Here is a 12268-nt window from a genome sequence, read left to right as displayed (position 1 = left end):
ACGCTGTTTTTGGATATAAATATGAACTTGATAGAACTAAAAATGCATGCATTGTCTAACATAATGTCCTAGGAGTGTCATCTGATGGAGATTGTAAAAGGTTAGTGCATCATTTTAGCTGGTTTTATGGTTTTGGTGACCCTGTCTTTGAATTGACAAAACATTACACACAACTCTTGTAAATGTACTGTCCTAACATACTCTAAATTTATGCTTTCGCCGTAAAACCTTTTTGAAATCGTAAAACGTGGTTAGATTAAGGAGATGTTTATCTTTCAAAGGGTGTAAAATAGTTGTATGTTTGAAAAATTTGAATTTTGACATTTATTTGGATTCAAATTTGCCGCTCTTGAAATGCACCTGCTGTTGATGGAGTGCACCACGGGTGGCACGCTAGCGTCCCACCTAGCCCATAGAGGTTAAGATTGCCACTCCCCAAACTTTGGAAGATCTGTCTTGCCGAAGAAGGTTATAACCAGAAAGGTTAACATCAGTATTCAAAACACTCTTCCTTAACCATGTCTCAGTAATGACCAACACGTCTGGATTGGAGCTGTGAACCCACACTTTCAATTGGTCCATTTTAGGTAATACGCTTCTTGTCTTAACGTGCATAAAATCCGGGCTTTTACGAGAGCAAAAATCAGTGAAGCAGATATCAGAGCACAACTCAGAATTGGGGCTAGCAACAGTAGATGGGCCAGGGTGTACATGCACATTTCCAGATATCATCAACAGTAATACAATCAAGGCACGGCATAGGACAGGGAGAGCTCTGCAGTGTGGATTTATAACATCTGAATGTGCAGCAGATGGCAACAAGATCATATTGTACAGCAATTTCATCACTTAACATGAGTACAAAGCTGGCGAGAGGTGGTTAGAATAGGATGGGTGGCTGAATGGCAGATGCCTTCTATCGAACTTCTGAGGACCTAGTCAATGGTAAGCTACAGTTGAAGTTGGAAGTTTACATACACTTATGTTGGAGTCATTAAAACTCATTTTTCAACCACGCCACAAATTTCTTGTTAACAAACTATAGTTTTGGCAAGTCGGTTAGGACATTTACTTTGTGCATGAGACAAGTAATTATTCCAACAATTGTTTACAGACAGATTATTTCACTTATAATTCACTGTATCACAATTCCAGTGGGTCAGAACTTTACATACACTAAGTTGACTGTGCCTTTAAACATCTTGGAATATTCCAGAAAATGATGTCATGGCTTTAGAAGCTTCTGATAGGCTAATTTACATAATTTGAGTCAATTGGAGGTGTACCTGTGGATGTATTTCATGGCCTACCTTCAAATTCAGTGCCTCTTTGCTTGACATCTTGGGAAAATCAAAAGAAATCAGCCAAGACCTCAGAAAAAAATTGTAGACCTCCACAAGTCTGGTTCATCCTTGGGAGCAACTTCCAAACACCTGAAGGTACCACGTTCATCTGTACAAACAATAGTACGCAAGTATAAAAACCATGGGACCACGCAGCCGTCATACCGCTCAGGAAGGAGACGAGTTCTGTCTCCTAGAGATGAATGTAATTTGGTGCGAAAAGTGCAAATCAATCCCAGAACAACAGCAAAGGACCTTGTGAAGATGCTGGAGGAAACAAGTACAAAAGTATCTATATCCAAAGTAAAATGAGTCCTATATCGACATAACCTGAAAGGCCACTAAGCAAGGAAAAAGCCACTGCTCCAAAACCACCATAAAAAAAACAGACTTCGGTTTGCAACTGCACATGGGGACAAAGATCATACTTTTTGGAGAAATGTCCTCTGGTCTGATGAAACAAAAATAGAACAGTTTGGCCATAATGACCATCGTTATGTTTGGAGGAAAAAGGGGGAGGCTTGCAAGCGGAAGAACACCATCCCAACCGTGAAGCACGGGGGTGGCAGCGTCATGTTGTGTGGGTGCTTTGCATCATGAGAAAGGGAAATTATGTGGATATTGTGGCATACCTCATTCTCATTCTCTAATTGCCTCCACCTTCTTACGTTGGGGTTTGATTAATCCTCTTCCCACTGTGTATCCCAGATACTCCGTTTCCTCTAACCCCACATAACACTTGGCAGGGTTCGCCGTGAGCCCTACCTTTCTAAGGGCGTCTAACACCGCCTGCACCCGGGGTAAGTGGGATTCCCAATCTGGGCTGTAGATCCCCACGTCATCTAAATAAGCTGCGGCTTATGTTTGGTGCGGTTTTAGGACCTTGTCCATGAGCCGTTGAAAGGTGGCTGGGGCCCCGTATAGGCCGAATGGCATGACGGTGTATTGAAACAAACCGTCAGGGGTTGCAAAGGCTGTCTTTTCTTTGGCCCTGGGGGTCAGAGGAATTTGCTAGTACCCTTTTGTCAGGTCCAGGGTTGTAATGTACCGAGCTTTACCAATTTTCTCCAGTAGTTCGTCTACTCTGGGCATGGGGTAGGCATCAAATTTGGAGATTTAATTTACCTTCCGAAAGTCATTACAGAACCGCAAAGACCCATCGGGCTTGGAGACCATCACAATTGGGCTAGTCCACTCACTATGTGACTCTTCGATCACTCCAGCTGTCAACATTTTCTCCGTCTCTGCTCTAATCGCTGCCTGTCGAGCCTCGGGTACCCGATATGGCCTCATGCTCACTTTTCTCCCTGGTAGGGAAACGATATCATGAGCTGTAACCTCAGTTCGGCCGGGTACTTCTGAAAACACATCTGTGTTTTTCTGGATCAGGGTCTTTACTTCCTGTACTTGTGCTGGGGACAAAGTAGGTGAAATATTTACTTCAGCTGTCTCCTGAGTGTGTGTGGGGTACGTGACCATTAGTGTTTCTCTCTCTCTCCATGCTTTTAACAGGTTTATGTGATAGATCTGTTCCTGGGGCCGTCGACCTGGCTGTCGGATCCGATAATTAACTTCTCCTATTCTCTCCAGTACTTCATATGGTCCTTTCCATGTGGCTAGTAGTTTGCACTCTACCGTGGGGATCAGCACTAACACCTTATCTCCCGGTTGAAATTCCTTCAGGGTAGCCTGCCGGTTATAAGTGTGCCGCTGGTGCTCTTGTGCTTGTCTCATGTGCTCTCTGACGATGGGCATGACTGTGGCTATCCTGTTTTGCATTGCCGTGACGTGACGTGCTCTATGACACTAGTATACGGGGTGGATTGGTGTTCCCAGGTTTCCCGGGCGATGTCTAAGATTCCCCGGGGGTGCCTCCCATATACCAGCTCGAAGGGAGAAAACCCCAGCGAGGCTTGAGGAACCTCTCTAATGGCAAACATCAGATGCAACATGCAATCCCAGTCTTTCCCATCCTTGTCGATTACCTTCCTGAGCATTGACTTCAGGGTCCGGTTGAATCTCTCAACCAGCCCGTCCGTCTGTGGATGGTAAACCGATGTCCTCAACTGTTTCACCTGCAACAATTTACAAAGGTCCGCCATAAGGCGGGACATAAAGGGGGTCCCCTGGTCAGTAAGGATCTCCTTTGGGACCCCAACCCTGGTGAACAATAGCACTAGTTCCTTGGCAATATTTTTGGAAGCCATTGTCCGAAGGGGAATGGCTTCTGGGTAGCGAGTGGCATAATCTAGAATGACCAGAATGTATTGGTGCCCTCTGGCAGATTTGGGTAGTGGGCCCACTATGTCCATCGCTATCCTCTCAAATGGCGTTTCGATTATGGGGTGTGGCACTAACGGGCTTCTAAACGCTGGTCGGGGAGCTGTTACCTGGCACTCCGAGCACTCCCCACAATGCCGAGCCACTTCAGCCTGAATTCCTGGCCAGTAAAACCTCCTTACAAACCGGTCTCGGGTTTTATCGATACCAAGGTGTCCACCCAGAATGTGCCCATGAGCTAGATCCAGTACTGTCTTCCTGTACCGGGTGGGGACCAACAACTGTTCCACCACATCAACCCCTATTTTTGAGACTCTGTACACCAAACCATTTTTCATGATGAAGTGGGGAAAACTATTAGGCATCATCCTATCATTTATGGGAGTACCATCTACGACCTGCACGTCTGCTCTGGCTTGCTGCAGGGTTGGATCCTGGTGTTGGGCCGTCCCGAAATTAGTCATGGACCCTGGCAGGTCTGCTGGTTCTAGATAGTCGTCCTCTGGATTCAGATCGAACCCAGCCCCACCAGTACTTGGCTGTTCATTATCAACGAGGTTTGCCACTTCATCCTCATCCTCCCCTACTAGTACCTGTGAGGTTGGCCCCTGGGAGACCTCTTTTCTTGGCCTTGGTTAAAGGCCCCATGCTTCTTCCTGCTTGGTCAGGGTTGTTGGCTTCTCAAATATGCCGTTCTTTTGACCTAACTTCACAAAGTTAGGAAAGTATCTACCCAATATTACATCATATGGCATCTTTGGGACCACGCCGACCTCATAATCCAGCAGACCGTCCTCTGTTTGTATGCTCACTAATGCTGTGGGGTACAGACGGGTATCCCCATGAATGCACGTAACACTGATATCCTGACTTGTATCCAGTTTATGCGTCGGCACTAGGTTTCAACGACCAGGGTTAGCATACTGCCGGAATCCAGTAGTGCTTCAACCTCCTTCCCTTCAACCTTCACCCTGCACATATGTTTGTTTCTTGATCTTTCAAGTACAGTGGTTACCACGGGACATGCATACCATATCTCATCTTCTTTTTCACCGAGGTTACATTGCATTGGCTCTTCTTTAATAGGGCAGTAGGCTGCAATATGTCCCGGTCGATTACAATTGTAACAGATAATAGGGTTCCGGGGGGGAGACCTCCTCGACCCCCAGTCCCGGTTTCCGGTTTTTCCCTTAGTGTCTCGGCCCGATTCTGATTCTTTCCTCATGGCCCCACGCTGCTCTCCTCCCCCTCCCCCTGTTGGGACAGTCTTACCCTGTCCGCTGGTTCACCCAGGCCTGGGGAATGGGAATCTTTCCTCCTGCGCCTGCTCAGCTGTTCCTGCCGTACAATACCGTTCAACCAGGCCCACGAGATGGTCGGCGGAAAGTACCTCGTTCTGGCCAACCCATCGTCGCACTTCTTGGGGTAGACCTCGCTGAAACTGGTTGAGTACGATGGTCTCGACGACCTCGGCGGACGAACGGGTCTCCGGTCGCAACCATTTCCGTGCCAGGTGAGTCAAGTCGAACATCTGTGTTCGGGGGGGGGTTGTCCCGGTCTGTAGGACCACTGGTGGAAGCGGTGTGCCCTCACGGTATCGGTCACTCCCAGTCTAGTCAGAATCTCTCCCTTGAGTCTATCGTAATCCTGTGCATCCTTCAACTTCAGGTCGAAATATGCTTTTTGAGCGTCCCCTGCCAGGTATGGTGCCAGAAGCCCTGCCCATTCTTCTTTTGGCCACTTCTCCCTCTCTGCCGTCCTTTCGAAGTTGGTAACATATGCTTCCACATCATCCTGCGCTGTCATTTTTTGAAGAAAATGATTGGCCCACCTTTGGGTATTTGCAGCTGGTAACTGAGCCCCAATTTGGTCCGCTAGCCCCTTTAGGCCTTCTCTTAACTCCCGGGTGTTTCTCTCTTGCTCTTCTCTGAGCCGCTGGTTGGTGCGGTGCTGGACCTGTTACGTGTCCCGATACATTCGCATTGCATCCTGATGAGCTATTTGTTGAGCTCTAGTTGCCTCTTGTTGGGCGGCCGCCGCTTGTAACAGGGCCTGTATGGCTCCCTCCATACTCATTTTCCTGAAAAAACTGTCCTAACCAAACAAAGTCACAAAAAAAAAAAAAAAAAACCTGACTCCCCTTTGGAGTGCTAGCTAAACATTTTCTTTCTTTTTTTTTTCTTTTTTTTTTCTACCTAACCAGCGGTATGGTTAATCCAGTGCCCACACTCTCCACCACGTGTGGCATACCTCTTCAAAGTTAGGAGCGTTTGTCACAAATTAAGTGGGAAACTGTCACCAAAGTCAGCCCAGAATGAAAGTTCTTTCGAACATGACAGTACCTGTGTGTTTGTTTCGCTGTCCTGGTCCACCCAGGCCGCAGGTAAGGTCAAGGATAGCAGGGTTCGGTACACAAATCTGGTTCTCGGTAGGTCCAGGTCTAAACGCCAACAGGTAAGTCCAAAACAGTCCAGCTCGTACACGGTAAATCCAGCCAATGTAGATTGTCTCTTTCTCTATGGTTCATAGATCCTTCCCGCCCTCTCTCTCTCTTCCTGGTTTTTCTTGACCTTTTATCTGTGGGTTGGCTCCACCTTCTGAGGGTTCCCCTTGCTTCTGGGAATTGTAGTTTTGGCAGTCGGCCATTTTGTGATCTGTAGTTCTGATCGGGGTGGCCATTTTAGTGATCGGGCAGAGCCCGTTTATTAGTTCTGCCCTCACATATCTGCCATTTATCACTCGACCCCCTTCTTTGCCACAATATATTGAAGCAACATCTCAAGACATCAGTCAGGAAGTTAAAGCTTGGTCGCAAATGGGTCTTCCAAATGGACAATGACCCCAAGCATACTTCCAAAGTTGTGGCAAACTGGCTTAAGGACAACAAAGTCAAGGTATTGGAGTGGCCATCACAAAGCCCTGATCTCAATCCTATAGAAAATTTGTGGGCAGAACTGAAAAAGTGTGTGCGAGCAAGAAAGCCTACAAACCTGACTCAGTTACACCAGCTCTGTCAGGAGGAATGGGACAAAATTCACCCAACTTATTGTGGGAAGCTTGTGGAAGGCTACCCGAAACATTTGACCCAAGTTAAACAATTTTAAGGCAATGCTACCAAATACTAATTGAGTATATGTAAGCTTCTGACCCACTTTCAATGTGATGAAAAAAATAAAAGCTGAAATAAATAATTCTCTCTACTATTATTCTGACATTTCACATTCTTAAAATAAAGTGGTGATCTTAACTGACCTAAGACAGGGACTTTTTACTAGGATTAAATGTCAGGAATTGTGATAAACTGAGTTTAAATATATTTGGCTAAGGTGTATGTAAACTTCCGACTTCAACTGTATCTAGCTAGATTTATCTCCCTAGTGACCACCAAAGAAAATTCCTATTTGCATCTTTATTTCCTCAGTGTTAACCCTTTCCTTTCCAACACAAACTGAAGAGATTAAATCAGAATGTCATTGAAAATAAGAATAATCATAATATCAGTGAAATATGATTAAAGCAATGAAATAGAAATGAAAACAACATTTTTTATTTAAAAAATACATCCATTTTTGGGCCTTCTCTTTGTCCTTGTGAGTCCATTCAACATAAATGTATTGTGTGCTATTTGTTCTTGATAAACTGACGGCTGTATAACATAATGAATAGTCTGTTGCTGCATATTCTGTTATACCTTTCACAACTGAGATGTGGTCTGTTGCAATCAGATTTTGAAAGCTCATATAGAATGACAGTATGTAACATGCTGGAAGCTACTTATGTGCCTAAAGATATGTTCTATACTATAGTAGATTATACTAGAATAGTGTTCTATTTAATTCTGTGTGTCCAATGGAGTCTGAACCTGACTGTTAAGCTCTTTGTGTCAACTGTTGATGCAAGAAGGGTTTTATAGTATACATTTGATTGACCTGATCTCCTCTTTCTCCTCAGGAACATCAACATGGCTACCTCCGTTCCCATGGTCCTGACATCGTCCGGCCAGTTGCAGCCCCTTCTGTCCAACGGTGACTCCTCCAGCCACTCTTCCCCGCCCAGGATCATCCTCCACACTGTCCCCTCCACCACCGCGGGGGGCAAGGATGTCCTCACCATCCAGACGGCCTCCTTGGCCACCGGGACGGGCAGCCTCCAGGACCACCACCATCAACACCAGCAACCCCAGTTTCTGGTCACCAGTCTGGGCTCCACCACTACCACCACGGGGGTCATCAACTCCACCACGGCTTCCCTCAATGGTCTCCCCCGCCTAGTTACCCTCAACGCGGCCACTGGTCAGCCCATGGTGGCCCAGCAACCAGGAACAGTCATCGCCACCGTGCTCAAGTCCTCGAGTGGTGACGATCTTCTCCATGGCCTGCACGGCATCAAGGAGGAGATGCTGGACCCTTACTACCTGCAGTCGTGGGTTAATGGAGACCTGTCCTTTGGGATGGAGGCAGGGGAAGCAGAGCTCACCTACAGGACTGTGATCATTGGGACGAATCAAAGTCTTGGGCAGAGCCAGGGGGAGACTGGCAGCGAGTCTCCAGTGAACGGACACCTTGCCCAGGGAAGCAGCCCCAGCGAGGGCCTTACCCCTGTGGAGGAGCTGGAGGTGCGTGGGGAGATGGCTCTGCAGCCAGAGCACATGCTGGGGGTCAAGGGGCTCCAGGAGCTGCCGGAGATCACCGTCCACCTGCCGGCCTCCTTCATCCAGATCAAGACAGAGCCCACGGAGGCTTAGTAGGCCTGGACTCTCCCACCAAAGCTGGACTATTGGAATCAACATAAAAAAGACTTCTTAACTAAGTTTCCTTTTCCGTATCCGAATGATAATCTGATTTTGAAAAGCGATGGATTTTTGAAATATGGAGCGACAAACAGGCCAAATGTTGGCCCCTGCAGGATATTTTTGTTTACTCACAGCTGTTCTGGTCACGAGCCTACATTTGATCTTCAAGGGATTGTTTTGTGATGTGTTGTTGAAGGCTCCATTGATCCGATAGGGTTCCACAGTGGAGGTGTCATAATACCCATAAAACCTAGCTGTCAAACAGGTTTGACAGCTAGGTTCCAACCGTTTTGGTTCCAACCGTTTTTCTACCATCCATTTTTCCCATAGGGAATTTTAGAAACACTTAAAATGAGGGCTGTTTCATGTAGGCGTACTGTGGCGTTACATTTGATAACCATGTAAATCTCTCTTGGACAAGGTGACTTTTATTAATATATTCGGTTCTATTTACTCTCAGACTTGAAAATGCTAATTAGCATCAAAGTAGACATCATGCAAGACTACAAATCCCTGCAAGCTCCTACATGTCATCTCTAGCTGACACTTTGCTAACAGGTATTGTGTCAATTTAAAACTTACACAAGACAGTTCACAGAATTATCAATTTAAATACATTTTGCCAATTTATACTAAATTTAGCTAACGTTAGATACTTAATCCAGAGATTGTTACCTTTGCCTCGATTCGGCAGTCTCGTCCAGATCATCATGGAATTTGTAGTTCTTTATGATAGCCACATTAGCAGCTTATTAGCATTACATTTTTAGGGGGCAAATACAGGCATATATATTGATAAGTCACCTTGTCATAGAGAGATTTACACAGTTATCAAAACGTCACGCCAGTGTAAGCCTACATAAAACACAGCCCTTATTTTAAGTATCTAAAATTCCCTATGGGAAAAATGTATGGTGGAAAAACGATTGGAACCATTTCCTTGTTTTGCCGCTAGCTTTTATGGGTATTATGACTCATACTGTGGTACTCTATTGAGGTCCTATTGAACTATCTACCTACCTTGCTACTGTCAGTAGTTCCGCCCCTTCCTAAACCCCGCCCCACCAGGAGAATAGCCATTGGATAACCAGGAATCTCCCCTACCACACGTGCCAGTTAGACTACTCCATTCTCTACCTACCAGTACATCTCATCAGACTTGTGTCAATTCTAACAGAGACAAAAACAGCAAACTAAAAACAGGAGATGGGAACTCATGTGGGAGAATGCAATGAAATCAGACTTGAGTCGAAAATGTGTAATTTTCTGCATGCCGTCTCCACTTTCTTTTTCTAAGGACGATCAATGGAAATGTACCTCACAGACCTTTTCTGAAGAGTGCCTTATACGGAAAGGTACAACGGTTTAAACTCTTGATTGGTAAAGTCTGTGAGGAGAATCAATGACAGTTCAGATTGTTTTGACTTTTCTGGAGTTTTAAATTCCACCCTTATTATCACATTGTTGATTAGGTGTGCATTCCCCTTCATTACACATGGCCTTACAGCAATGTGTTACTATGGAAATGTGCATTTTCCTGTCCTCTTGGACAATCCAATCACAAACCTGTTTGTATATAGCTGCAGAATTGATGCAGGGAGAGAGAAAGACATACGGAGGAAAAATAAAACATATTTTACTAGCCTCCTATCTCCCCATTAAGGTGTTTAATCCTGTTTATATATATAGTATATACTGAACAAAAATATAAACGCAACATGCAACAATTTCATTGATTTTACTCAGTTACAGTTCATATTAAATAAATAAATTAGGCACTAATCTATGGATTTCACATGACTGGGAATACAGATATGCATCTGTTGGTCACAGATACCTTTAAAAAAAAATGGGCCTCACAATGGGCCTCAGGATCTCGTCACAGTATTTTTGTGCATTCAAATTGCTATCGATAAAATGCAATCGTGTTCTGTGGTATTTTAGAGTGACCTTTTATTGTCCCCAGCACAAGGTGCACCTGTGTAATGACCATGCTGTTTAATCTACTTCTTGATATGCCACACCTGTCAAGTGGATGGATTATCTTGGCAAAGGAAAAATGCTCACTAACAGGGATGTAAGCAAAATTGTGCACAGAATTTGAGAGAAATAAGCTTTTTGTGCCAATGAAACATTTCTGGGATCTTTTATTTCAGCTCATGAAAAATGGGACCAACATGTTTTGTTCTCTCTCTCTATATATACATATATACACACTGTATATATATAATTGAGTTTCAATTTAAGGCCACATATGTATTTATTTTGTGAATGTCTAAATTCTTTATTATTTACATATGCAAAACCCGAGGGAAAATATACAAAGTATATGAAATGAAATAACAGGATGTCGTTTTTTTTTCTTCCAAAAAGCTGATATAATTTTTTTTAAGCATTCTATATAATCAGCGCAGTGTTGATGATGACATTTTCTTTGTTTTGTACTGAAGCAAATTATCGTCTTTGTAGATATCACCTGACCAGTGTAATTTTGAACATTCTATTGTATGTGCTTTGGTTCTTCAACCCCTATAACAGTGGACATACCTCTAGCTGGAGTGAACAACAGACCATCTGACACACTCTAGCTCAAGACCTGAAGACAAACTTTACAGAGCATCAGTCTTATGTCAATCAGAGTTCTCTGTGTCTGCATTGACAATCTGAATGTTGTACAGTACAAATGTGATGCCAAGTTATGACAATCAATGCTCTCTAGGGTTACAAAGAGGACCAAAACTGTCTTTAGTGTTGATAATTGACTGCATTGACATCTGTGAGTGGGGGTGGTTGGATTGTCTTGCTTACAGACGCTTACGTTGTGTATATTCAACGCAAGTATGTTCTGGCCAACATTTTCTTTGTAAGCACTGTTGTATGTGAGATGTTGGGGTATGTCCACTCTGTCTGTCCGATCATTGTGTTTGATTGTTTTCCTTTGTCTTGGCTTCCTCCTATGCTGAAAATAGATTTTTTTAAGAAAGAAAATATAATAATAAAACAAATTTTGCTTCAATTTCGCTTCAGTGTTTATTCAATATAATACACTGGAATCCAAACTGATCTCTACTTTCAACATCAGCCCGGGACTCAGTCTTTTTAAATCAGGCTATCAATATGATATCCTGGCATCCAAACTGGTTTAAAGTATATCTTCCTTCACTGTCCCTGTACCAGGCTCAAACCAGTGATCCTTTGCTCACAAACACACGTGACCATCCTCGTTGACAACGTTCCAACCGTTTGAGCTATACAGAAGGTACCAATTGGATAGCTCCATCGGTTACATTTCAAGCTTGCTGTGGAATGAGCTTACGGCACATTCTTAACACAAACACAAACCCTCTCCCAGTTTTTGCCCATCAACATCTTGCTTAAAGGGAGCTCTGATGAGGGACAGGGTGTGTCTAGCCATATGTCTATCGCTCTTCCACGTCTGTTGCTGTAAAAACAATAGAAAAACGTGGGTCTGCTAGCGTCTGCAGCAAATTTCCACATGAAACAAACCGGCAACAATTGATTAATGAACAACAATAAGCTGTTCTTTTGTGCAACTAATGGCTATGAATCGTGCTTGGAACCAATTAGTACCTTCTGAAAGTAAGACGGCGCTGACAGAGTCGCCTCGGTTCTCGTCCTTAGGAGTATTTCATTTTTTTATGTATTATTTCTTACATTTTTAGCCTAGAAAATCTTAAGTGTTATTTCATACAGCTGGGAAGAACTATTGGATATCAGAGCGTCGTCAACTTACTAGCACTACGACCAGGAATACAACTTTCCCGAAGCGGATCCTTTGTTCGAACCACCCAAGGCATTCAAACTGATTCCAGAGGCTGACCCAAAAACAACG

General features: G+C 44.2%; 1 protein-coding gene across 5 annotated transcripts in view; it reads left to right on the top strand.

Annotated features, from left to right (window-relative positions):
• The window catches only part of LOC106611497 (ETS-related transcription factor Elf-1), a 105156-nt gene extending 93725 nt beyond the window's left edge, over positions 1-11431 (top strand). For all 5 annotated transcript variants that reach the window (XM_045723827.2, XM_082955841.1, XM_082955840.1 and 2 more), the window contains one exon: positions 7575-11431. In XM_045723827.2, coding sequence (XP_045579783.1) covers positions 7575-8367 — 793 coding nt within the window. In that variant the 3' untranslated portion in view covers positions 8368-11431. The remainder of the gene's footprint in view (positions 1-7574) is intronic.
• Positions 11432-12268: the final 837 nt, after the last annotated feature.

Source organism: Salmo salar, chromosome 09 (genome assembly GCF_965601325.2).
Source record: "Salmo salar chromosome 09, fSalSal1, whole genome shotgun sequence".
NCBI classification, from domain to species: domain Eukaryota; kingdom Metazoa; phylum Chordata; class Actinopteri; order Salmoniformes; family Salmonidae; genus Salmo; species Salmo salar.
This window is presented reverse-complemented; position numbering and strand designations above follow the sequence as displayed.